At 34.0% G+C, this 27858-nt stretch overlaps 1 protein-coding gene across 4 annotated transcripts; it reads left to right on the forward strand.

The window, feature by feature from the left end:
• Positions 1–6251: 6251 nt before the first annotated feature.
• Positions 6252–11477, forward strand: LOC115697291 (ethylene response sensor 1). 4 transcript variants are annotated; one of them, XM_030624232.2, is made up of 6 exons: positions 6252–6808; positions 8412–9349; positions 9647–10015; positions 10115–10381; positions 10698–10828; positions 11043–11477. In XM_030624232.2, exons 2-6 carry the CDS (start codon positions 8444–8446, stop codon positions 11212–11214), a joined length of 1845 nt encoding a protein of 614 aa, XP_030480092.1. In that variant the 5' UTR covers positions 6252–6808; positions 8412–8443; the 3' UTR covers positions 11215–11477. The 4 variants fall into 4 exon arrangements, with proteins under 4 accessions (XP_030480092.1, XP_030480094.1, XP_060974813.1 ...); XM_030624234.2 differs by having other exon boundaries at positions 6260–6808; positions 8420–9349; XM_061118830.1 differs by lacking the exon at positions 6252–6808 and adding an exon at positions 7427–7983 and having other exon boundaries at positions 8420–9349.
• Positions 11478–27858: the final 16381 nt, after the last annotated feature.

Here is a 27858-nt window from a genome sequence, read left to right on the forward strand (position 1 = left end):
ATGCTCTTCCATGGGAGAGACCCCACCATCAAGACCGTGGGCCGGAGTATCAGCTCTCCGAGGCCGCTTGGGCTCTTCCTGGGTAATCATTTTGCCTTTACGTTTGCGAATCAGAGCAATCTCTTGCTCTTCTTCACTTTTTTCAGCTTCCTCAGGAAGAGCTCGGAGCCCTCCTGCACCTTCTTCAACTTCCTCAGAAAAGCCCCATTGCTTTTCTTGACCTTCTCCCGGCAGCACCTCCTCGTCATCCACTAAATCAATAGTGTCGGGGGGAGCGCTGGAAGAAGTCTTTAGAGCAGGGGCCATCGGGGAAGAAGTAAAGGCAGGAGGAGCCTCAGGAGTGTGAACCCCAGCGAGCTGATCCAAAATGGCGTCCATGGAGATACCTGCTACAGCAAAAGAAAGCAAGTGTTAGAACATCCGTGGGAAACCACCAACACAAGATATGGCAAATAAGCTAGTCCTACCCTCACTCTCTAATTCGGCCCTAGCAAAGTTCTGAATTTTTATGCTGGCACCATCATCTCCGAGATAGCTGTCCGAAGGCCGGAACCAGCTGGATGTAATGTAAGCTGAAGGACCTAAGGGAACGGGCTCCGGAGGACCAGAACCCATCCGGGACCGACCTAGGAAATCTCCTAAGTTTGAAAAATAAAATTCCTTCAAGTGATCCCCCCACCGGGTCGAGGGCATCCTAAACCTATAAAGACACTCGTCGAACCCTACGGGCCTACGACTGGCATACTCGCCAATAGAAGGAACATAATGAACTACCAAAGGAGACTTACCGCCGGCGCCAGAAGTGCTGGCACCAGGAGCCCCAGTGTTCGGCTCTCGAACCAAAGGCTGTGGCCTGGGAGCCCTTCTCTCCGTTGAATCCCCAATGTGAAGGGGCTTCCCGGCAATCGCCTGACTCCTTCTCTCCACCGGGCTCCCCACGCGGAGCGTCCTCCCGGAAGCCGCCTGGGCCTTAGAGTACGCCTTCTCATGGGCCTTCCGGTAGAGATACTCCTGGTATTTCTTCTCTGCCGTGGCAATGATCTCGTCCCGGAAGGCCTTCTCCGCGACCGGCGCCCTCACATTGGGACAGATAACCCGGGAAAGGTTAGAGTCCTCCACGGATTGATGCGGAAGGATGAGTTTTGCCTTCCTACAGTTCTCCGTAGTGACCAGACCCTCGAAGTCAAGATCGGCCCGATCGTAAGAGGCAAAGGCCTGGGCTCTCCGAAGAAAGGCCTGAGTAGGTGCAGTCCGTTCATAGGGAGGAATCCTCACCCACTCAGTAAGGAGCTCCGGATGGTCCACTGCCCTGAATCCGGAGGAGAAGAAAAAACGATAGCGATACTCCTTAACGTGAGTTTGCCTGTTATACGGGACCACCCCCTCGTTAGCAGGGTGGGCCCGGAACCCATAAAAACCGTCCTTAAGTTTGTCCCTCTTCTTGGAGACAGAAACAAGTTCATAAAAATACAAAATTTCCGCCGGGCGAGGAGATCCCCATCCCCGGGCGGAATAAAAAATAAATAAGCCAGAAAGCAGGCGGTATGCTTGGGGAATAAGTTGGTATGGCGCAAGGCCGACAAAAACTAGAAAATTAACAAAATAATCCTGAAGAGGAAGCATGGCCCCAGCCATCAGATGCGTTTGGCTCCAGGCCCCGAAGCCGCCGTAGTTTTGGTTGGGCGTCTCCGCGTCGCGAGGTGGCCGATGGTAGGTCCCCGATATGGAAGGCTTGATTCCAGCAACCTCCACAATGTTCTCCAACTGGTGGGGGCAGGTCAGGGTGGAGTAAAGCTCGGCCGCTTCCCATTCGGTCGCCCGGGACTTATACCCCTCCTGGGCAACGGGTCCCAGGGAGACCTCTTCAAGGGTAGCCATGCGCTTACCACTTTTCTTTGATGACTTTGAGCCAGAAGTAGACATTTTTCTATTCTATAAAAAGAGTGAAATTCCAGCAGTTAGGCCCCATACCAAACCCTAAATTAAGAAAAAGGGAATGGGGGTCCCCTAACCGCTGGAAAGAGGCCCCCTCCGGACACGTGTCACACAGGAAACCCTGAAAGGATTCCCTGGACAAGAGTCGGGTGCAATGAATTCACAGAAGACGGCTTTACGCGATAAAGAAAACAGAAAGAAAAAAGTCTGTTCTATGCCCTAAGCAACCATTATACGAAGAACGTATGGCCTTCTACACAAAAGAAAATAATAACAACAGAGGCGTGATAATAGCAATCCTATCACTAGAGCAATAAACTCAAACAGACTATATGAAGGATTTAAACACTTGCATGCCCAGAAATTTCGAATGCAAACCCAGAAAAGAACAAGCAGATAAGTAATAGCATGCCATTCAATAATAAAGCAAAGGATGCAAAAAACTTACGATGAAGTGTCGAAACTGGGGGTCCTGCCGAGAGTCGAGTAAAGACAAGAAGGACTGGTAGCAACGAGCGAAGAAGAACTGGAAAAATCACAAAGTGTTTAAAGGCCTTATTCTAAGGTCTGAGAATTTTCTCTCTAGGAAATTTGAGCAAAGTTGGCAAGAAATGGGAAGTAACCAAAATGAAGAAAAGGTGGTGGCTTTTATAGGCAAAAATGCATGAGGAACAGGCGTCATCACCTACCAATCTAACGGTGAGGGAAGCGCACGATTCAAATGCTCGAAGATCAACGGACCAGATTGATTTACAATAAAGGCGGTGGAAACGTTTGAGTATCCGTCTGACACCATTAATGCGCCGTATCAATCAAGGGGCGTGAAACGAATCGACCCCTGCAAAAAGTGAATCGCTGCATTAAAAGCCATCATTAAATACACCCTCACGCGTTTAAAGCTCGTGCCAAGAAACCGAGGAATCAACCGGAGGCACTTGAACAAGCCTTGTTTCATTTTTCAAATAAACAAGGCTTGGGGGGTAAATGTTGCCCCTAATTTTGCCCAATATACGTGGACCAATCAGACAGGGACACGTGGATCAAGCAATTCACAATATTTGCTAAGTCTTTATGCCATAAGGTAACGTCCAGGACGTAGGTCCCGGAGAAGGCACATGGAACTCAATATGCTCCCGGAAGCTCATATAACGCTAAGGCATCTCCGCGAGGTGTCAGGTTTCTCCTGAGCAATCAAGTCGCATTAAATGCCGCATGGGAGGAAGCGTGTTGGGACTGCTACACGCAATAAAGTCTGACGGCACAACCCCCAACCAGCAGCGACACAATAATGATCATTTAAGTCTAGCGACGGGTACACTGTGAAGAGTCACGTCAATCAAAAGGCAATAAGGACATTCCACATAAAAACCCTACAGCACCTAGGGATTTGACCATGCATTACCCATGGTATATTCATTGGGAATACCCAACTTTATGGATACTTACAGATACATTTGTAAGGACAATTCTAGGGATCTCCCAACCAAAAACACTATAAATACCCCCTCAAAGCTCATTAAATGGGAGGGAGAATCTTGGGCTGCATATGAGCAAGTAGAGTAAATACTCACCAAGAACATTCTCTGTATTTATAAGGGTGAAATTCTCCCAAGTATATTCTCTGTATTAAATACATCCATAAATAACAAAGACTCGTGGACTAAGGCTCATTAACGCCCCAACCACGTAAAAATCCTTCTCTCACTTTCTTACAGCTCGGTAATTTTATAATATTTTATTAGTTGCCGAAAATCTCGGTCAACAGTTTGAATTTCGAAAATTAAATAAACTTTATTAATAATAAAAAAAATATTGCAACAATATGAGAAAAACAAGGATAAATATCCCTAACTAAAATTCAAAATCCAAATTGTCTTTAAACTAAAACAATTAATTCAAAAATAGATAGAAGAGCTTCATCTTCATCTGGACGATTTCACCCTTGGTCGAGCTTTTCGATCCAACTCATCTGAGTTCAAGTAGCTTGGCCTATAAGAAGAAGAAAACAAATAAACAAAGTTAGTCCAGAATCATAAATCCAAGTGAATAATAATTCACTAAAACTCTTAAAGTTTATAAATAGAAATACCTTGTTTCTTTGCAAGAAGTTTAGGACACTGGGTTTCCAATGACCTTTCTCATTGCAGTAGAAACACTTTCCTTTAAGTGTAGCATCACCAGAAGCAGCAGCCTTTTTGTTTTTCATGGCTTTTGCACGCTTCTTGGTGTTCTTCCACTTCTTCTTCGATTTGGGTTTCGAAGCAAAGGCAACATTTGCTTCAGGTTTTACCGTCCCATTACCATTCCCAGGATTGTGAGGTTTTCTCCCTTTCTTCTTGGGTCCTCCAATCAAATTTTCATAAGTTTGAAGGTCATTGACTAACTCATGAAAGTCTATTTCCTTCTTATTCATGACATAATTTGATGTGTATGGTAGAAATGCTGGAGTCAGACTTATTCAAGATAAGACTTACTTGAGTAGCGCTATCCATTTCAGCACCATGATCCTGGGCTTCTTGGAAATAACTTGCCATGAGGAGAACATGGTCACGCACGTTTTGATGAGGTTCCATCCATGCATTAATGTACTTCTTAGTCGCGTCAAAGCAAGACTGAAGTGATGCCTTACCGAATAGCTCATTTAATCTGCTAATTTTCAAATTAAAACTAAGCGGTCTTTACAAATAAACTAGATTATTTATTGAGTCTCATCAACCAAATAATTCCTTGTTTATTAATTCCATGATTACTCCACTATAAATATAGAATTGCACTCTTAGTAATTATAGAATTATATTTATTGAGTTTAATTGCAGTGTGCATTGATATTATCAATTCTAGTAATTACTCCATGTGTTGGTTCATAATTAGTTTTGGTCAAAATACCGTTTTACCTTTCTAATTATTTTTTTACCCTTTAGTTCCATTAATTTACTAGTGGGAGTTTAATTCAAGATTCTATTTGAATTTGCACGCAACTTTTCAATACTAGAATTAACACTTAAAGAGAACTAACATTCAATCCGTTATGAAAGTTAGGATTTCATAATTGTAAATCATGTTCCCAGCTATCTACATTATTAGATTCCAAAAACAGAAGTTGTAAGAATCATCTTCTCTGAGAAACTTTAATGAGTGAATCAAAGAAACTAATAACATGAACAAGAGTTCATGATTACTTAGGATTTAGACCGATCTACTATTGATCATCGTTACGATATGAATTATGTCTTTATAGTAAATGACATGTTAATAAAAACAACTTTATTCATATCGATCTTTGTCATATATAATTTTTATTTTATAAAGTACCTTCAATTAAATGTCTTACTACATTAGTAATCTGAACCGAGATTACTTGCACCGAATAACGAGCATCAGTGAACTGTACCTGCAACCATTGATTAAAGATTCCATAACTTTAATATGTTGCTGACTGTTTTATTGGTCTTATTAGTTCTTTGTACAACTACAAGCCACAACCTCATATATGAATACAAAATTTTTAAATATTTAATATAAATTATTCAATAATAAATATTAATAATTTAATATTCAAGCATTTATCAAAATGTTCAACTCTTTGTTAATAATCAGAAATGTTAGGCTTTTCAAAGCATGAACCCCAATAGACTCGGAACTACTCAATTCTGAGATGTTATCTTTCTTGCCACATGTCAAACATTGATGTCTACATCATCAAGGCTACTCTTGATTTAAACACAATCTAATAAAGTTTTAACAATACAAACAAAAGTTATTAATATATTAACAACATAATATATATACTAATTATTAAATCATTATATTGAATTGTCTCTAAAAAATAATGCAATATATACATATGTTACATATATTTATTCTTATATGAAAAAACAAAAATAAAAATCATATTGTAAAAAGTAGTAACTTTGTAATATATAATGTGGTGTGGTGTGGTTTGAATCACAGTTATTCAAAATTGTAAACTGCGCCGCATTGTACGATTTGGCAAAAATGTGAATCACAACCGAAGCATAAAGAATTTCAAATCACATAAAATTTTATGCAGTATGAATGATTTGTGCAGTTGTCATGATCTCTACAAATTAATATTATTGTACAATAATATATTATTCTTATAAATAAATAAACATGCAGGTGAGAATTTTGTGTGAATCTTGATTGGTTAAATTTTTTGTGGGGGTTTAATTTGTTTTATTACAGTTGGGGTTAGTTTATTGCGGTTAGGGGGTTTGAGTGGGGTCTTGGTGTAGTATTGACTGAAACATGTGATTGACCTCTGAATAGTAAATACTGCTAGTGGCAATAATAGTGACGGCTCAAAGTCAAGTGCAACGTATGTGCAATGCCTTTATTTCAGGTTCAGAGATTGAGGACATATAAAAAAGCCTTACCTCTCTTGTTTGGTATCATTTTTGACCATATATATAAAAAAGCCTTAATTCCTTTAAAACCTTAGGACCTTAGATATATATATCTCTATAAATCAATGTCGTCAAGCTATGAATTTATGAAAGCTTGAACTAATTTATGAATTTCCTTATAATTAAGTAGTACGTGTTTGGGTTTTTCAAAAAAATTAGTAAGTGTATGTCGAACAACGATCTCACCGACCTAACTGACGCCGCATCTTCTACCTCCGATCCCCTTCTCCGCAAGCTCGAAGACGCCATATACACTGTATTATCGTGCGCCGATCTACTCCCCATTGGCTCCCTTCAGGCCCGGATCATCGTACTGGGTCCCTCCCCCGCGCTCCCGTAACTATGGCCTCAGCTGCTTTAGAAGCTTGCTAACCCTTTGACTGAGGAGGAGTCTATGTCCACCACCATTGTTAGGGGTTGGCTTTATTCCGATTATTTATTTCAAGGTCTCTGACAATTTCTTTACTGCATAAAACTATTGTTTCAATTTTTGTTTTCACTCTTTTTCAAATTTTCCTTATTTCTTTGGATCAGTTCGCAAATTTACGCCATTTCGAACAAAACTTTTTGATTTTGTTTTCTAATTAGACATGTATGCACAGACATGCATGTTTTATGTATATGCAATAATGATATATTTTTGTGATATAAGTTTCGAAATGGTTTGTTCTGCAATGGTTTTACTCTTAGGAAGGGTTTTTGATTTTTTGTTTTAGTTGGTATGGATTGTCTTGATATTTTATTCTATTTCTGTTTTGTCTCTCAGACTTTGATAATTGAATTTTGTGGTTCACGTAACCGGTAGTTGGAAAAAATTGATGGCTTTGAGTTCTGTGTTCTTTAATTAATGTTTTGATGGGCAAAGTTATATGGACTTCGTGGGTATAGTCTTGGAAAAGTTGGGCAAGGTTTTCATTATTACCAAATCTCTCTATATTATAACTGAGAAAGATTGTATCTGATTATTTTGTTATTTTTATTTGATTTGCAACTAATTATTTCCCGCTGTAATAATTTAATTATACATATGTTATATAAATATATTATAATGTTACATTTAAATCACATAATAATAATCCATATACATTTATAGGTGTAAAGTAGGTGTTGTAATACATAATTATAATCCATTTACATTTATAAGCATCTAATTTAATGTGTTATCGGTTCCATCAACCATATATGTAATTTCTTTAGCATATAATGATAAATTATATATGATAGGCACCCATTCCAAAACAAATAAATAAATATAGGTTTATATAAGTATCGATTCGATACATATGATATATTAATGTATCTACCTTTTTCTTTTGTTTAAAACTAAGATTTTATAATTATGGCAGTTCGATCCACTTAATCAGGGTAATCCGCTTACAAAAACGACCAAGATTTCTTTAAAACTTTATCTTAATGAGTCCACGCTCGTGCGAGACCCTGTTTGAACTCGTGGGTCGCCTTCGTGTCCGTGATGCCTTTGGCTCTATTTCTCTCTTTTCCTCCAAAGGCCTTTTTTTTTTGGTATACCTTTTATTTTCTTTGGGGAGGTTCTAAAAAGGCTTCACTTTTGATCTTCTTCTTCTGGTGATCTTTAACTGCTCGCTCTTTTCTTCCTCACTTGGTAATATTTCAATACTAATTTTATTATTGATATTATTTGTTTATTGGATTATGGGTTTCTTTAATTTCCTTGGTATGGTTTGCATAAGTTGTAATTCTTGAGGTTTATTATTAGCTATTTCAGATTTCTAACAGCTGAGTTTTGTTTTAGAAGTGAATTTGCTGCTTATAAGCATTGTGAAGTATTTATAGTTGACCTTATTTCTCATTTAAATATAAATTTGATTGTTTTTAAAACTAATTTTGATGGGAGAACTAACTGTGTATATTTTACCTTGTGAAATGAACATGTAAAATGTTGTTGGTTCTTCAGCTGGATAGTTATATTGTTCGTACTGAAGTTATTATTATTATTTTTTTTATGTAATAATTTTTATTTGACTTAAAGAAGTATTTTTGTTTAATTATTTGTTGGTATATTCTTTCTAGTGGATCAGATTTATTAAGAGAGCAATTGGATAATGGAGTCTTGTGACTGCATTGACACACAGTGGCCCCCTGATGAACTTTTGGTGAAATATCAGTATATATCAGATGTGCTAATTGCACTTGCATATTTCTCTATTCCCCTGGAGCTTATATATTTCGTCCAAAAATCAGCATTCTTTCCATACAGATGGGTGCTCATGCAGTTTGGCGCTTTTATTGTTCTTTGTGGAGCAACCCACTTCATAAACTTGTGGACATTCTCTATGCACTCTAAAGCAGTTGCTGTGGTGATGACCATTGCCAAGATTTCATGTGCCATTGTTTCCTGTGCAACTGCTTTGATGCTTGTTCACATTATACCAGATTTGTTAAGCGTTAAAAGGCGGGAACAATTTCTCAAAGACAAGGCTGAAGAACTTGATAGGGAGATGGGTCTTATTCTTACTCAAGAGGAAACTGGAAGGCATGTTAGAATGTTGACTCATGAAATTAGAAGCACACTAAATAGAGATACAATATTGAAAACCACCCTTGTTGAGCTTGGGAGGACTTTAGGTCTGGAGGAATGTGCATTATGGATGCCATCAAGAAGTGGTCAGGATCTACAGCTTTCTCATACTCTAAACTTTCACATACAAGTTGGTTCCTATGTCCCAATAAACACTCCAATAGTCAATGAAGTTTTCAACAGTGTTCGAGCAATGCGTATACCATATACCTGCCCACTTGCCAGAATTCGGCCTCTTGTGGGAAGATATGTGCCCCCTGAGGTTGTGGCTGTGCGGGTACCACTTCTACATCTTTCCAATTTCCAAATTAATGATTGGCCTGACCTTTCTGGAAGAAACTATGCGATCATGGTTTTGACTCTCCCTACAGATAGTGCTAGACAATGGCGAGACCATGAATTGGAGTTGGTTGATGTTGTTGCTGATCAGGTTACTTTGTAATTTTTATTTTCCATATTTAATGGCTGTTTGTTAAATATGATCTTTACTAAGCTTGGTATCCTCATGCTTGCTTTGCAAAATCTTAACTTTTCTCACATTTTATTTCATGGTCTCATTGTAAGTTATGTTCACTTAAGATAATCCCCTGTAGTTAAGTTTCAAAGCTGATCTTATCATTGGATCACTACTGATATTCTACATGTAATCGAAAGAATCATTCCTTGAAGTTGATGCTCATTCAGTTGCTGTTGCTGTTATTGTTGTGATAGTGTATGCATTTTACAGGTAGCTGTTGCTCTTTCCCATGCTGCTATTCTGGAAGAGTCTATGAGGTCTCGTGATCAGCTTATGTCCCAGAATGTTGCTTTGAAATCAGCTCAACAAGAAGCAGAGATAGCGATTCATGCTCGGAATGATTTCCTTGCTGTCATGAACAATGAAATGCGGACGCCAATGCATGCAATTATTGCACTGTCTTCACTTCTTTTAGAGACAGACCTAACTCCAGAGCAAAGGGTTATGATAGAGACTGTACTAAAGAGTAGTAACCTTTTGGCAACACTTATTAATGATGTTCTGGATCTTTCGAGACTCGAAGACGGTAGCCTAAAGTTAGATATTGGAACATTGAACCTTCATGGGGTGCTTGGAGAGGTAAATTTTATCAATAACACAACACAATGCCAAACAGAATATATATACTCTCTATGCTTCATTTTATTACACTTAGTGTTGAGCTTTTTTACCCTGTAGGTTATTAATTTGATCAAACCTATTGCTTCGGTCAAAAGATTACAACTGAATTTGATTCAATCCCCGGATTTGCCAGTCTATGCTGTTGGTGACGAAAAGCGTCTTATGCAAACTATTCTAAATATTGTTGGTAATGCTGTTAAGTTCACAAAGGAGGGTTACATTTCAATTATAGCTTCTGTTGGAAAACCAGAATCTTTAAGAGAGTTGCGACCTTCTGAATTCTTTCCCTTGTCCAGTGATGGTCATTTCTTCTTACGAATTCAGGCATGCCAACTTATTATGATTTCTTTTCCTTTTGTTATAGTTTTTTAATTTCTGTCTATTTATATATTATATTCTATATAACTAGTGTAGTTTTACTATTCAAGATGTGCCTAATTAACTTTGTTTCTCTCATATTTTTGTTATCCTTTTATGCCATTTTTAAGGACAAATTACTGATATGAGCAGATTTAAAACAATTAAAGAACCATTTTGTTAAATTGTAATAATTAGTATTAGCGTTTTGAGATGGCTCTGGCTACTGTAATACTAACTTGTGGTTCTTGTCCCATCAATCCATTTGCTTAACCTGCTACAGGTTAAGGATTCTGGCTGTGGTATTCACCAGCAAGATAAACCCCATTTATTCACCAAGTTTGTACAGCCTCAAAGTGGATCTGGTCGGACTGCTAATAGTGGTGCTGGCCTTGGGCTTGCCATTTGTAAACGGTAGACTCACATTTCTATCCTTAACATATTATGCTCACTTCCTAATCTATATCATTTGGAACCATCCTTGGTAGTTACACTATGCATTTCAAGCTTAAGTTACCATTTCTATTGGCTTGGTTGCATTTTTGAGATATGTAAGATAGTGAATACTATAGTACTGTTGATGCGAAGTGTAATTATTTAACTGTTATTTTTTAAATGGTTGAATTAGGTTCGTTAATCTCATGGGAGGTCATATTTGGATCGATAGTGAGGGAGTTGACAAAGGGACCACATCTTCGTTTATTGTAAAACTTGGCATTTGCAATAATCCAAATGACTCATCCATAAATGTTCAAATCGGAGAAGTGGCAATCCCAATGAACATTAACCAATGCTCATAGCCATCCACACAACAAAGATGCACCATGGATGGTTTACCTTGATGTGTGAAGATATCATTGTACATCATCGGTTGAACTGGTGGTAGCAGTTGCAGACCGGGTTTATTGGCAGGCTGAACATAATTTTGGTTCATTGACAAGGCAAGGCTTACCCTCTTTGATTGATTAGTCTTATGTTGTATGATCACTTAGTATGAGATAGATGTCTTAACAATGAAAATTTACTTTATATGAAGGAAAATGCGCACATCTTTCCAATTTCACCTTTCTCTCAGTCTTATTATTAATAATTAAATATTTCATTGATTCTTTGGCAATTGCCACTTGAAACCTGAAAGTTCAAGATAATCCGAAAGCTAATTGATCAATTTTAAGTTTGAATCGCAAGTATTAAAACTGAAAGTGTACATCAATGAACACAGAAATGAAAACTCATTCCCATTGAGTATTGCTTGGGTCCCCAAGAATTGGGTAAAATAACCTTCATTATGAAATTATTCGAAATACATTCTTTGGTTTCGATTTACAAATCAAAGTAAATGGAAATGATTTCATACAAAAGTTACCACTACACTTGATTAACAATCAAGAACAAAGATATAAGTCCCCTTAGATCTGAGAAGATAAGATCTCCTTGTTTTCGATAAGCTGAACTTCTTCCAGCAAATTAGTTTGAACTCCCTTCAGATATGACAGATCAATATTCCTTCTCCAAGTCTTGAAGATCAAATGATTGACAACCTGCAAATACAAAGATTATACAGGAAAGGAATTCGCCCTAGCGGTGCAAGAATCTCAAGAAGATTTTATCAAAGATGAAGAAGAGTTGATTAGAAAAAGCTTGATCAATTTTTTATATTCAATATTTTGGTACAATCGACTTAACTAATAATAAACCAACTCAGTACAGCTGGCAAAGAGACGAAACAAATAAAACGAACTAAAAACTGACCGGCCAAAAAATAAATGAAACAAATTTAACAGATGCATCTAACACGGTCTTAGATGAACAACTATTAAAGTTAGAACAGATGCAACTAAAAATCCAATAGACAGAACAACAACCAACATAATTTGCCATAGAAAATATGGCACTTACAATTTTTCCTTTGGCAAGTTATGATCATCGAACAAACATAGAGAGATAAAACAAAAAACCAAAGATAATTAGAGACAATAAGAAACAACTCAAAAAACAACCAATTCATATACAAGGAACTAAATCAAGATAAACTGTCACTATTAACAAAGGCAACATAACCATAAAACCAAACCCAAAAAATTGACAATGTTTGGCACAACTATCTCCCCTCAGTGATTATAATCACACTGCTGGAATAGGCCGAAAGAGCAACATCAGGAACATCAGTGGAGGCAGCTGTAGGATCAGTAGCAGGTTCAACCAAAGAGGAAGCAACAAAAGTAGCAGCAAAAAGACTCACAAAAGGATCAACAGAGGATGGAGTAACAGTGTCAGGCTCCTTCCTGGACACCGGCAATAATAGACTCCCCCTGGATATCAATAACACCTAACTCCCCCTGAACATCAGCAATAGCAAACTCTCCCTAGACACCAGTTGCAGCAGAAAGGGACTGAGACTCCCCCTCAACCAAACTAGATGAAACAAAATTAGGCTCAGAAGGACTCGAAACCAGTGCAGATGAATTAACCAAAGGTTGTGATTACTCTGATTGATGCTTAGATGAGAGACCATCATCATCAGAAGAACTAGAGAAACCATCGCTAAAGGGAATAGAGGAGCAACCTCTGTCGACTTCAGTACCTCTGTTATGGCAGTGAGAACATTAATCACAACCTTCACAAAATGAAGCTATCTCTGCTGATCACGAGCATTAGACTCATACAAGCTAGAAATTAAAGAATACAGTTTCCCTTGCCAAGATGAAGAACTCTGTTGGGAATATTTTACCAGGATCTAGATTTACAAACAAGTATGTTGATTAACATCCTAAATATGAATATCTCTAAAATAATGAAATTAAACACATAGAGTTTAGAAAACCTTACATTAGTTGTAGCGGAATATAATGACTCCTTTCGCTCAGATCTCTAACCCTTGTTCCTTTCTATCACAGAGTATCATCAAGATTTGAGCATGGATCTCTTTCACTCCTTCGAGTTTGGTTACCACTGTCTTACTTACTATGATTGAGTACTTGACTTGCTATGTGTGGGCATGGCACTCTATCACTAAGGGTTGACTATGAAGAACAATGAAGGAGGCTTTTAAGAGAATTTCTTTTCTTGCTTATTGTGAGAATAATTTTGTATGCCATGAATTTAGTTTTAACAAAATCTTATCTTTGATTGGTCGAAATATAGCTTTTTTATTTCTTCCAACCACCATTGGCAATCCCAAATAAGTTTCAATCTCTTCTGCCATCGTCATTGCGAGAGAGGAGAAATATTGTACTCTAATTCCTTCAGGAGTATTGGGAGAAAACAAAAGCAATGATTTTTTGTAATTAATCATCTACAAAAACAGTAAGCCAATATTTTATAATATATCACTAAAGCTTAAAATGTAATCTCAATAAATTTTTGTAAATAATTTATACCTGTCCAGAACAATTAGCATACAGACTGAATATTTTTTGTACTGATGCTAAAGTTCTCTCTAAAACTTTTAACAAGAGCAAACTGTCATCTGCAAAAAATAAGCGGCTAATTGGTGGGGCATGCCTAGCTATTTTGAGACCCAATATATCTCTCTTTTCTTTTGCATGTCGGATAAGCGCTGAAAATCCTTCTGCACATATAAGAAAAAGGTATGGCGAAAGTGGATCTCCTTGTCTTAAGCCTCTAGTCGGTAGTACTTCCCCATAAATCTGCCCATTTAATTGAAAAGAGTACCAAACTGAGTAGACATATTTCATCAATTTATCCACCCATTATTGTTCGAAAACCTAGCTTTAGAAACATTCTCTCTACGAAAACCCACTCCACCCGATCATAGGCTTTGCTCATATCAAGTTTCATTGCAGCGAAATATTATTTCCCACTTGTATGCCTTCGTAAACTATGAAGCCCCTCATAAGCAACTAAGGCATTGTTTGTTATTAGCCGACCTAAAACAAAAGCGCTCTGTGTGGCACTTATTACCTTTGGGAGAAAAGGCTTTAATCTATTGATTAAAACTTTTGAGATGATTTTTTATAGAACATTGCATAGGCTTATCAGCCTGAAATAACTGACAGATGTTGGTTCCTTTATTTTGGGAATAAGAGTACTATTGTAGAATTAATCAATGATAAATCTTCATATCCCTCAAGACAATCTATCACGGTCCTGGTTACCAATGGTCCTATTATATCCCAAAATTCCTGGTAAAATTTTGCATTCATACCATCAAGTCCTAGACTTTTATCTGTAGACATGGAAAACACAGCCTTTCTTATCTCTTTTGCTGCAAACGATTTTCTTAGTGTTGAGTTCATTTCTTCTGTTACTATAGGTTTAACTACTTGAAGTAACTCCTCAATTTTTGTTAAAGATGGGGTTCCCGTTGTGAACAACTGCCCATAAAAATCTGTGATAATCTTGGTCATATCTTCAACCTTCGAGCACCATTCATTATCCCTATTTAAAAGGCCTACCATGAAAACAAATATTAAAAACTTAAGGAAACAAAATAATGTTACACAGTTTAAAAAACTTTCCCAATTTGCAAACGCCAAAAACTATATTCAATCCGAGAATCCTACCAAAATATAAAATTTATTTTTTTCCATAAGGTTCACCAAATATTAAAATACAGTACTAGTTGAAACAAAATAGTAATGTAATTTATTTACATTATTCTTCATTGATTTTTTATTAGCAAAATAATCTTTAAAATTTCAAAGACAATTAGAATTAAATTCATGAAAAGTTTAATGGGGTAAGTTGAAAAATGCCTCTTTTATAAATCAATTAACTAAATTTACCTTTAATTTTTATTTAATTGAAATATACCTTTTTTTATATGTATTGTACCCAAAATACTCTGACATAAGGGAGTCACATAGAGAGTATCTTGAAGTGACAAGGGCAAAATTGGTACAATATTTAAAAAAAGAGGTAAAAATGATAGAATATAAAAAAGGGGTAAAAATAAAAGAAGACAATATAAAAAGGGTATAGAGTCTAATTTCCTCAAGTTTAATCTTGTGGCAATAAAATTTTTTCTTGGAAAATTAAATTGGTTCTTTTTATGTGTTTAGAGTGGAAACACAAATTGGTGTTATAATTTGTAAAATAATACCCATTGAAACAAATTTTAAAAATATTAATTTTAAATACAACTAAATCTAAAATTTAGATCCAATAACTATAGTTATGGTTACACTAGCTTTATCAAATTGTAGAAAATTATTTTTTAATAGTTGTATTCAGTTCTATCAAAATTGTGTATATGCCTACATATAATTTAAAATTTTTCCTCTTTAATTTTATATTGTAAATACTAACACCTTGATACAAACTTTAACTTTAATTTATTATTTAATTAATTAATTCTATAGCCCATGATTTAGTTTAGCATGTTCTTTACCGTTGAAATGAGTTATGCTAGTTTTCAATTAGTTGTTACACCGATTACAAGATTGACTTCATAAAAAACAAAAACCTATAACGAATTAACTGAACTTAAATTTATTTATAATAGAAAATAATTCTGGTATTAATTCCAAACTATACCTATCCACATAATAATATAATAACATTCATCCTCTTTTTTATTCAAACCCATCCCTTTAATTTCAAAATTTATCAGGACATTCTAACACAAAAGACACTCTGATATCAGAGTTTAGAAAAGACACCATGAATAAAAAAAAATGGTAAAGAACATGTGATTGAAAGCTTGTTTTAATGGAGCAATCATTGGGTAAAATTTTTTCACTCAGTCCAATCATTTGGGCTGAAGTACTTCAGTTGACCAACGTACTCAAAAATACCAAATAAAGCAAACATGAGTTAATCATTAGGGCTTTAAGCCTTTAGTCTTTAGTCAACTGGGCCCCCTACACTAAGTACCCAGCCCACTTGCCTCTCACCCCAATACTCAACCCTACATTACATCATCATCATCATCTTCATTTCCCTTCCAATGCTCAGTCGTTCACCATCTTTGTCCTACACCGAGCCTCCATCCAATCCGAACCAGCAACTCCACGAACCCCCATTATCCTAACCTCCGCCTAACTCAACCCAGCAGCTGACCACGAAGCAAACCCCATTCAACTCAGCTTCACTTCACCCCGTTCACTCCGCCTAACCCGCACCACCATCGAACCCACTGTTGGATTTTGTGCCCTAAATAAAACTCATTTCAATATTCAGTTTTACTTATTAATAAAGATCAGAAATAACATTTTATGTTGCATGGTTCACATGATTTATTTCATGATTATATGTATATAATGTATGAATTTTTTTTAAGTCCAAAATATATGAGTTTGTTAAAGATTATAGTGTTGTCAGCACAGTGGAATATAATCTTAATTATATGTTCCAAAGTTTATTCCCTAATTTGTCAGAACACTGGATTTAGACTGACATGGTATAATCAGCGATAGGTATTCTTACACCTTGGAAAAGTGTTATGTCCTTTCCAGGACATTGGCAAAGTTTACCAGTATCGGATGTATGGAGTATACATCGGAAGGGACCGATATTGAACTTTGATTAGATATATTAAAACTTACCGTAATATCTATTCAATTCAATATCACCTGTTGATCCTAGATCAAATGATCTTAATCCTGATATGGCTAGGTTCAATCTCAAGAGTGTTATCCGTGTTCTTTGATTTGTTAGTTAAGCCTACTTTTGGGTCAGGGTGATACGTACATTTTGGGAACACGGTAGTGCAATTGAGTGGGAGCGCTAACATATATATGGAATCTATAGCTTCTGTCTGGCGAATAGAAAGTAAAGGATGATTTCCTTCGAGCTTAACCAAACGAAAATAAATGGTGGAGATCTCATTTCACTTAGCTGAAATATCATTTATACAGGGTTAAGTGTTTTAAGGATAAAATACATTGTAGGGTGTTACGGTAATTTAATCCCTTTACAGTGTAAATCATCTATATAGAGGATCATCGATCACATTAGGGTTATAACAATGGATAACTAATGACGTGTCTATATCATGGAACATATAGAGCGTTCTATATGACTGAGAGTGCAATTCCAAGTTCTAAGTGTGGATTCAATGAGGAATTAATAAGTTATGGAATTTACTTGGTAAATTCGGTTCGACGTATTGGAAGCTCAGTTATATAGACCCATGGTCCCCATACTAGTTGAGACCATACTGCTTGTAAGACTCAGTTAATTGATTTTAATTAATCAATTATAATTCTAAAAGTTAGACTATGTCTACTTTATGAATTTTCACTAAGCAAGGGCGAAATTGTAAAGAAAAGAGATTTTAGGTTTACTTATTGATTAAGAGACTTTATATGTCTAAATTAATAAATATATTAAATGACAATATTATTTAATAATTATTTTTAAGTTATTAAATAATTAGAATTGGCATTTAAAAAGTTAAATTGGAAAATTGACATTTTTGAGAAAATGGGAATGGAAAATAACAAAATGGGAAAGTTGCAAAGTGAGGCCCAATACCCTTTGTATGGCCGGCCACATGCACTAGGAAATGCCATTTGTAGTTTCCATTATTTTAATGCCATACAATTCTAACCTAAACCTAGAGGATTTTCTATAAATAGAAAGTGTTGGCTTGAGGAAACAGACACACAACATTGAACATCAGTTTCTCTCAGAAAAGCCACACGCCCCTCTCTCTCTTTTCTTCTCTCTAAATTTCGAAACTTTGAGTGAATGAGTAGTGCCCACATGACTATGGAAATTCTGCATCAAAGAAGGAGAAAAGAAGATCCAGATTCAGATCTTGATTATGCTCTGCTACAGAAAGGAATCAAGGGCTAGAGATCTTAATGGAAGGAGTCATATTATTCCGCTGCACCCACTGTAAGGTTTTCTAAACTTTATATGTGTTTATTTTCATTGTTTTAGAATTTATATTAGGGTGTTAATCCAACATACTTGTTAGTAAATCTAGATCCTGGTAAAATAATTTCCAACAACTGGCACCAGAGCCATGGTAATGATTTACTTTCATGTAATATGAATTAAAACGATGATTTATATGTTTTTGTGTTGATTTGGATGGTTTCGTGTTGGTTTATGTGTTTGTTGATGAATGTATATGTTGTACAGTACCTTTTTCCATGAAAAATATTTTTTCGATTTTTGAAAATATTTTATTTGGATTCCTTGTGAAAAATTAAGCAATTTTGTTTTTTACGGAACTCGATTCTGATAAAAATTGAAAAGGTTATGAATTTTGGAAAATCGGGATTTCGGGTATGCATGGGTGCTCAATCGCGCGCGCGTGACACGCCCGTGTCACCCTGCATCTCGCCCAGATGCACCTTGCATCTCGCCCAGATGCACCCTGCAGCTGATCGAGTTTTCTCGGTCAGGCACCCTGCAGGCGCCGAGCTTCCTCAGCGTGAGCCCTCTTGTCCGCGCGCGTAAGGCCCTACATGCAGCCTATTTTGGGCTGCTCGTGCAGCCTTGCTGCCAGCAGTCCCAAAAGTGCGATTTTTTGCGATTTTTTCCCAAAAATCCCATTTTTCATGGGATTGTTTCCCAAAATTCATTTTTCCTTTTTTAAATATTTCTAAATTGAAAGGTTTCCAATTTTAAATATTTTCAATTTGGAATTTTTCCAATTTTTAAATATTTCTATTTTGGAATGTTTCCAATTTTAAATATTTCCTATTATGGTCAGATTTAAAAATTTGTTAACTTCTTTAATATTTATTTATTATTTAATTATAAGATTAGATATTTTGATATTTAAGATATTTTAAACTAAAAGATAACTTTGTCTTTTTATTTAAAATATTATATTAAAATTATCTTATATGACAAATTAAATAATTAATAAATTTGAAATTAACATAGATATTTTTATAGATATACTTACCATAATGTTTTTCAAATTCAAAATTTGTTATTTTGTTAAATATTTAATTATTTATAAATTATAAGTTTAAAATGATATTTTTTCTATATATATATCATTTTTTTCCTTATTAGAAATTTATAAATCATATCTTAAATATTTAAATAACATAGATATTTTGTAGAGATTTGAATATTGCTTAATTTGAGATATTTTGACATATAATTATGGTAATTATTATTCATTTATAATTTTATTCCTAAAATAATAATTATCTAACCAAATCTATTTTAAAATTGATTTATTTTATTAAATTATAAGATCTGAAAGTGATATTGAAGATTCTTTCCTTTCAAATCATTGATCTTATTAGATATTTAATTTAATTTGATTCAAATAAACCTAGATATTTTAAAATTAGTTTCCTTTATTTGGTTAGTTTAAGAATAATAATTTAATTATATTAATATTTTATTTTCACATCTGTTACATGGACAATGTTTGTTTTATTTATATTGTTTATTCAATTTTTTTTTTAACAAACCTATTATTTATCTGATCTAAATTGCTATGATTAACTTGTTGACAGATCCAATGATCTGATTTTAATCATAGTCCAATTGACGATAGATCTTATAAATAATTTGTAACAGGTAAATTTTGTACTTCTTTCATATGTGTAAACCAAGTAACATGATAGGGCCCATCCAAATCATTTGACCTGTGTGAGCCTATATGTTTGCTTTTGGGCTTAGATGCATATAGGAAGCCCATTTAAGTTATTACTATGTAAATGGACTAGGTTGCTAAAATAAATTTTGACATAAGTAAATTTATTTAGGCCCAATTAGATTTGGGCTTATTCAATGAATAACAATTGTTTATTTAAAAGTTAAATTTCTCTCTTTTGGGCCTTGTGTGAGAGTAGGGGGCCAATAGAAGTGGGTACGACATACTGAACTCAGCTCCCCCTCACATGAACTACCCCAATTGTGAAGGCCCATTTGCCTTATTTAAATAATTGTATTAGGTTAATTATATTCGTGTAACCTAATTAAAATTGAATTAGCAACATAATTAACTTTTAAAATATATGAAATTTATTTTTCATTTTAATATTTTAAAGTTAATTTTAGAAAAACACTTAGTTAATGATATATTCTAGATAGTTATTTCTAGTACTAGTTATTATTTCTAATATTAAATAGGAAAATATCATTGATTGTGAAATTAATTGTCTCATAATTAATTTTGGTACAATCTAAGTTTAGTATATTTTCCTAGTATTAAACTAGAATTAATAATTAAGTTTCCTCTTTACTTAATTATTTATTTCTTGAATTTAATACATTTAATTAAATTGAAAATTCAATATCAAAGTTGATTTTCATCATGATACTTAAATATTGTTATTTTCATGTTATTTAATTAAAGTTGAAAATTATCTTAAGTTTGGAATCTTACTTCAGAATAACTTAAATTTGAATAATTTTCAGAGTAGATTTTATTTTATTTTATTAATCATTTCCCAAAAATTCGAAATTACATTTCTTTAATGTAGAAATTTTGAATTTTATTTGAAAAATAGATTAAAGTTGAAAATTATTTATTTAATTTTGGACCAACTTAAGTCAATGATTTTTCATTTAATGATTAATTAAAATAAATGAACTAAAATATATAATAATTAGAAATTGAATTAATTAGTCTATGAAAGTCTAGATAGATATTATCTGTTTTGCTTGAAGTATTTTTCTACTGTATTTAATTAAATTGAAAATTAATATTTAAGTTGATTCTTAATCATGATACTTAAATATTTGAAATTTTTCTTAGATATTTAATTAAATAGGAAAATTATATTTTTTGTTGAAAATTAATTTTTATTAATTTTGGGCCAACATAAAATTAAAGTAATTTTCCAGGATTTATTTTTATTTTGTTTTAAAGCATTTTCGAAAGTTGTATTCTTATACACTTCTTTTTTTTTTTCGAAATGCAATATATATTTATAGAAAATTAAATTTGAGTTGTAAATTAATTTAAATTAATTTTGAAACAACTTAAATTGAATAATTTTCTAAATATTTATGGAAATTATTACTAAGATGGAAATAATTCACGTTATTTTCATATCCATCTAAGTATAATTTATAAATATTAAATTAAAATTTATATTTGGAATTTTTCATTCTAAATTAAAATTTTTAATAAATATATATTTAAAATCAATTGATTAAAATAAATATTAGAAGAAAATACAACCTTCATTAAATAATGAGCTTTATTATTATAAGGATATTCGATCTCCATTGTTGGTTTTACATAGCTATTATTTTAGTGAGTAATCCTCCCTAATGGAGGAACGTTCATTAGCAAGTTAGCACCGTTTAATCTCGAAAGATAAGTAATCTTGTAAGTTTTTTATATAGGTTTGATCACCCTAATGGTGGCGACTGTATAAGACTTGCAAGAATATGAAACAATGGTGGAAGCTCATAAGATAGAATAGCCTTGACTCTCGCCTAAACGGGACAACGCGGATTCACATCTTGATCGAATAAAAGGTTGCTAGAATGTTGATCATTTTAGATGAGCTGACAACTCTATTCAATGGATGGTAGCTTTGACTCTAGCCTAAACGGGACACTGATATCAGTTTGTTGAAAACCTTGAAAATTATTTAGGATTGTATGTTTTAGTATTTTCACTTGTCATTCCTACTTGCTATGTGCTTCATAATTTCTGAATTGTGTATGAATTTGTATTGAACCATGTTATTTTCTGTTATTAAATTGTAGTTTAATTTCGAATCTTCATTGTTGGTCTAACTTGGCTTGTTTTTCTAATGAGATAAATCCCTGATGGATTTTCACCATTAGACTAACATAATAGTGTTAGATCTCGAAAGATAAAATATTGTATATGCAACATCTAGCGGTTCATCAATTGATGACACCTTAGACTAGTATTTTACAATATGAAACAAGAAGATTGAATAAATAAGATTACTTTGACTCTCGCTAATCGGAGCATCATTGGATTCTTATTTAAAACGAAATTATCCTAAGTCCTTTTAGCTTATTCATTTCGAATCAGCTTAATAACATATCATTGGATGAATGGTCTATAAATCATATAAAGTCATTCAATATTTTGTCTTAAGAAATTAAATGATGCATATGATTATATTCCTGAAATTCTATCCCAAAATGATATAAATCCTCAATCTTAGAAATCTCCTACTTGTATGGGCAAATCATAGAGTTAGATTAGTAGTGGTGGTCCAAGAAAGAATTATTAATTATATAGTTACACTTTCACAAGTGTTTTATAACCATTTTCTTTCAATGGATTCAAACTGTATGAGTTTAGTATTCTATGACCATAATCCACTTGCACTATTCTAAGAACTATTTGATGCAACTAAACTTAAGTCATCAAAAGATTCAACCACATATTTTATAAATCTATGGCATTTGTATCTTGTTCATAGTGGTTTTGACAAGATCATTCTCTGCAAAGAGTTAATATGCCTATATCCACTGAAATTAAGTTCATCTCATTCGCAGATGGATGTACATTCAGGGGTGGATATGAGTTTTCGTTGCATTCTTAAAACGATCACTCTAGATTTTACCTTATGCAAAAGAAATTTGAAATGTTTGAAAAATTTCATGAATTTCTAGCAATGGTAAGTGGTTAAAGATCTTGCGAACTGATAGGGGTGGAGAAAAAGTTAGTACATATGCAGTTCAAAGATCATTAATTTGATTTTGAATTATATCCAAACTTACCTCCCCAGAAATTTGAGTTGCATATTGATGATTAGTTACTAGTCGTTGCCTAAATCCTTCTATGGAAATAAAATTTCAGAATGATGCAATGGTTCTATACTTAATGTAAATCATTACTAGATTCATGGATGACCTAATCGAAATCTTAAGAAAAGCTAGAACTACTAACCCTGGTTTGCATGTTTGTTAGCTATTCTAAGTGATTAGGGGTGGACCATCCCATAGTCATTAGATAAGAAAGTGTTTGTTTAAACAAATACTACTTTTCTAAGAAAATGACTAAGTCTGAAAATAAAGTAGCAAATAAAGGAGATATTTTTTCTTGATTCCATAAGTGTTCTTTCATCTTATTCGTTACAAGATGATCCACTGCCTCTGTTGTCTTATCACAACCGAAGAGGTCAATACCATTTAGTTTTCTTAGACATAATTCACGGTACCTTGTCGTAGTGGGAGAGTTTCAAGGAACTTTCACTTCTTATGACTTGGAAGACACTAGTGGTTAAAATCCATTGTGAGTTTAAACAAGTAATGGATTGTCAAGATAAGAAACTAAGAAGAAAGCCAATAGAACTATGGTTTGATCCATTCACATGGAGTAACCTAAAGCTTTCTATTACAATGACATGAAAGGAAATTTTCGTTCATAAGTCTATTCAATGGACTTAACAAAACTTCCTGTTCCTAGTATTATAGGTTTGAGTTTATGTGAACCTATGGCTTGTGGTATACCTGGTTATTACTTACTCTAATGCAAGCAACTTACTTTAGTAAGATTCTGAAGCATTTTTCTTTTAATGGCAATCTATAGAAGCTTCACAACTTCTTAGATATAGATTTTATTTATCTAAGGAAAAGTCTCAACTATTCCAGAGAAGATAAAACCATGAAAGAATTTCTTAAATCAACAGTGAGAGGTCTCAGATATGCTTTTGTATGCCTTAGACCAAACACCTGCTGTTGAGTGGGAGTAATGAGTAAGTATCAGATTAATCCAGGAGAGGGACATTGGAAGACAATCAAGTAAATTTTAAGATTAAGAAGAGGAACTATATGTTAGTCAATAAGGGTGGTTTTAAAACTCTTAGACTACACCACATCAGATTTTGAGACTTGCCTGTGTGCTAGAAAGTCTGCTGATAAGATGGTGATTACTTTGGGGGTGGAGTAGTTATTTTGGAGAAGTGTAAAAGCCTATCTAAAATCTCTTAGTCTACCAGAAAGAGACTGAATGTTAAAGTTGCAGGAAAGGTACTTATTCAGTCTAAGGAAAGTTCTATACATTTGTGGCACTGTTCAAACTAGCCTTAACTACTAGGGTTACTTCCTGAATAACCAAGAAGTAGTTGCCAAAAGTATAGAATCCAGTATCCCAAGAGAGTAGACATATAGAGAGGAATTTCACATTATCAAGGATTTTGTGATTAAGGAAGAGTAATGGTGGAGAAGAGGTTGTGTTTAATTCAACCTGTCAGATCCTATTACGAGGAGTTTACTACTATTACACTTGATTGGTATATCAAGGTGTTAATGATTATTAAAACGCATTTCAATATAATCAGTTTTACTTATTAATAAAGATCAGAAATAACATTTTATGTTGCATGGTTCACATGATTTATTTCATGATTATATGTATATAATGTATGATTTTTTTTTAAGTCCAGAACATATGAGTTTGTTAAAGATTATAGTGTTGTCAGCACAGTGGAATATAATCTTAATTATATGTTCCAAAGTTTATTCCCTAATTTGTCAGAACACTGGATTTAGACTGACATGGTATAATCAGCGATAGGTATTCTTACACCTTGGAAAAGTGTTATGTCCTTTCCAGGACATTGGCAAAGTTTACTAGTATCGGATGTATAGAGTATACATCGGAAGGGACCGATATTGAACTTTGATTAGATATATTAAAAGTTACCGTAATATCTATTCAATTCAATATCACCTGTTGATCCTAGATCAAATGATCTTAATCCTGATATGGTTAGGTTCAATCTCAAGAGTGTTATCCGTGTTCTTTGATTTGTTAGTTAAGCCTACTTTTGGGTCAGGGTGATACGTACAGTTTGGGAACAGGGTAGTGCAATTGAGTGGGAGCGCTAACATAAATATGGAATCTATAGCTTCTATCTGGCGAATAGAAAGTAAAGGATGATTTCCTTCGAGCTTAACCAAACGAAAATAAATGGTGGAGATCTCATTTCACTTAGCTGAAATATCATTTATACAGGGTTAAGTGTTTTAAGGATAAAATACATTGTAGGGTGTTACGGTAATTTAATCCCTTTACAGTGTAAATCATCTATATAGAGGATCATCGATCACATTAGGGTTATAACAATGGATAACTAATGACGTGTCTATATCATGGAACATATAGAGCGTTCTATATGACTGAGAGTGCAATTCCAAGTTCTAAGTGTGGATTCAATGAGGAATTAATAAGTTATGGAATTTACTTGGTAAATTCGGTTCGACGTATTGGAAGCTCAGTTATATAGACCCATGGTCCCCATACTAGTTGAGACCATACTGCTTGTAAGACTCAGTTAATTGATTTTAATTAATCAATTATAATTCTAAAAGTTAGACTATGTCTACTTTATGAATTTTCACTAAGCAAGGGCGAAATTGTAAAGAAAAGAGATTTTAGGTTTACTTATTGATTAAGAGACTTTATATGTCTAAATTAATAAATATATTAAATGACAATATTATTTAATAATTATTTTTAAGTTATTAAATAATTAGAATTGGCATTTAAAAAGTTAAATTGGAAAATTGACATTTTTGAGAAAATGGGAATGGAAAATAACAAAATGGGAAAGTTGCAAAGTGAGGCCCAATACCCTTTGTATGGCCGGCCACATGCACTAGGAAATGCCATTTGTAGTTTTCATTATTTTAATGCCATACAATTCTAACCTGAACCTAGAGGGTTTTCTATAAATAGAAAGTGTTGGCTTGAGGAAACAAACACACAACATTGTGTTGGGTTTTGTGCCCTAAATAAAACCCTTTACAATCTGATTGGTTATCAATATAAGAAATTTGAAGTGATTTATGTTTGCATGAACTTTACATGCTAATGGTTTAATATGTTTATTACATTTACACACAAAATCTGTTAAGTCCAGATCATATGTTTATTCACAATTACAGTATCGTCAACACAGTGGAATGTGATTGTGATCATATGAATCAAAAGACTAAGTCCCTGTTTCATCAGTGTTTTGGATTTACACTAATGTGATAATTGTTGGGTTTTTTGTCCTAAATAAAACTCATTTCAATATAATCAGATTTACTTATTAATATAGGTCAGAAATAACATTTAATGTTGCATGGTTCACATGATTTATTTCATGATTATATGTACATAATGTATAAATTCATCTGAAACCCTTTTCACATACTTGATCTTGTTTATTGTGCTGTCAACACATTGGAAAGTAAACATGACTATGTGAATAAAGTTTCCTAGATTTATCAGACATAGGGTTTTGCTGATATGATAATCTACAGCAGAGTTTACTTGCATTTGGAGAAGTGCTATGTTCTTTCCAGAGCATTGGTTAAAGTAAAGCTCAGGTTGGATGCATGGAGCATGTATCGGAAGGGACCGATATTGAACTTTGACTTAGATTTATTAAACTTACCGTAATATCTATTCAAGTCAATATTGCCTAGTTGATCCTAGATCAAATGTTCTTAATCCTGTTATGATTAGGCTCAATCTTGAAAGGCTATTCGTGTTCTTTCATTTGTTAGTTAAGCCTACTTTTAGGTCAGGGTGATACGTACATTTTGGGAACACAGTAGTGCAATTGAGTGGGAGCTCTAGCATAAACATGGAATCTATAGCTTCTATCTGGCGAATAGTAAGCAAAGGATGATCTCCTTCGAGCTTGGCCAAACGAACATAAATGGTGGAGTACTCATTTCACATAAGCTGAAATATCATTTATACGGGGTCAAGTGTTTTAAGGAATAAATACATTGTAGGGTGTAACGGTAATTTAATCCCTTTACAGTGTAGATCATTCATATAGAGGATCATTGATCACATTAGGATTATAACAATGGATAACTAATGATGTCTCTATATGGTGGAACATATAGAGCATTCTATATACTGAGAGTGCAATTCTAAGTTCTATGCGTGGATTCAACGAAGAATTAACAAGTTAGTGAATTTTAGTGCTAAATTCTTGATCTACTTATTGGAAGCTCGGTTATATAGACCCATGGTCCCCCCACTAGTTGAGATAATATTGCTTGTAAGACTCATGTAATTGGTTTTGATTAATCAATTATAATTCTCAAATTAGACTATGTCTATTTGTGAATTTTTCACTAAGTAAGGGCGAAATTGTAAAGAAAGAGTTTTAGGGGCATATTTATTAATTATGATACTTTGTATGGTTCAATTAATAAATATGATAAATGACAATATTATTTAATAATTATTCATAGTTATTAAATAGTTAGAATTGGCATTTAAATGGTTGAATTAGAAAATTGGCGTTTTTGAGAAAATCAGATGCAGAAAAGGTAAAACTGCAAAATTGCAAAAAGTGAGGCCCAAATCCACTAGTATAGGGCCAGCCACTTTTGTAGGAAATTTAAACTGATATTTTCATTATTTTAATGCCAAATAATTCAAACCTAACCCTAGTGGAATGCTATAAATAGATAGTGAAGGCTTCAGGAAAATTACACTTAAATTTTCTATTTTTCCTTCAGAGAAAAACCTGAGCCTTTCTCTCTTTCTATCTTTAGCTACCACTTCTTCTTTCTCTTCCCTCTTGAATTTCAAAATCCTTAGT

This window comes from Cannabis sativa, chromosome 7 (genome assembly GCF_029168945.1).
Source record: "Cannabis sativa cultivar Pink pepper isolate KNU-18-1 chromosome 7, ASM2916894v1, whole genome shotgun sequence".
Taxonomy (NCBI): domain Eukaryota; kingdom Viridiplantae; phylum Streptophyta; class Magnoliopsida; order Rosales; family Cannabaceae; genus Cannabis; species Cannabis sativa.

Bases quoted from the DNA above. Each gene is read 5' to 3' on its own strand.
- LOC115697291 (XM_030624232.2), top strand. From the start codon at position 8,444: ATGGAGTCTTGTGACTGCATTGACACACAGTGGCCCCCTGATGAACTT. The intron at 10,016-10,114 runs GTAAATTTTATC...TTTACCCTGTAG, and splicing joins TTCATGGGGTGCTTGGAGAG to GTTATTAATTTGATCAAACC. The intron at 10,382-10,697 runs GCATGCCAACTT...AACCTGCTACAG, and splicing joins ATTTCTTCTTACGAATTCAG to GTTAAGGATTCTGGCTGTGG.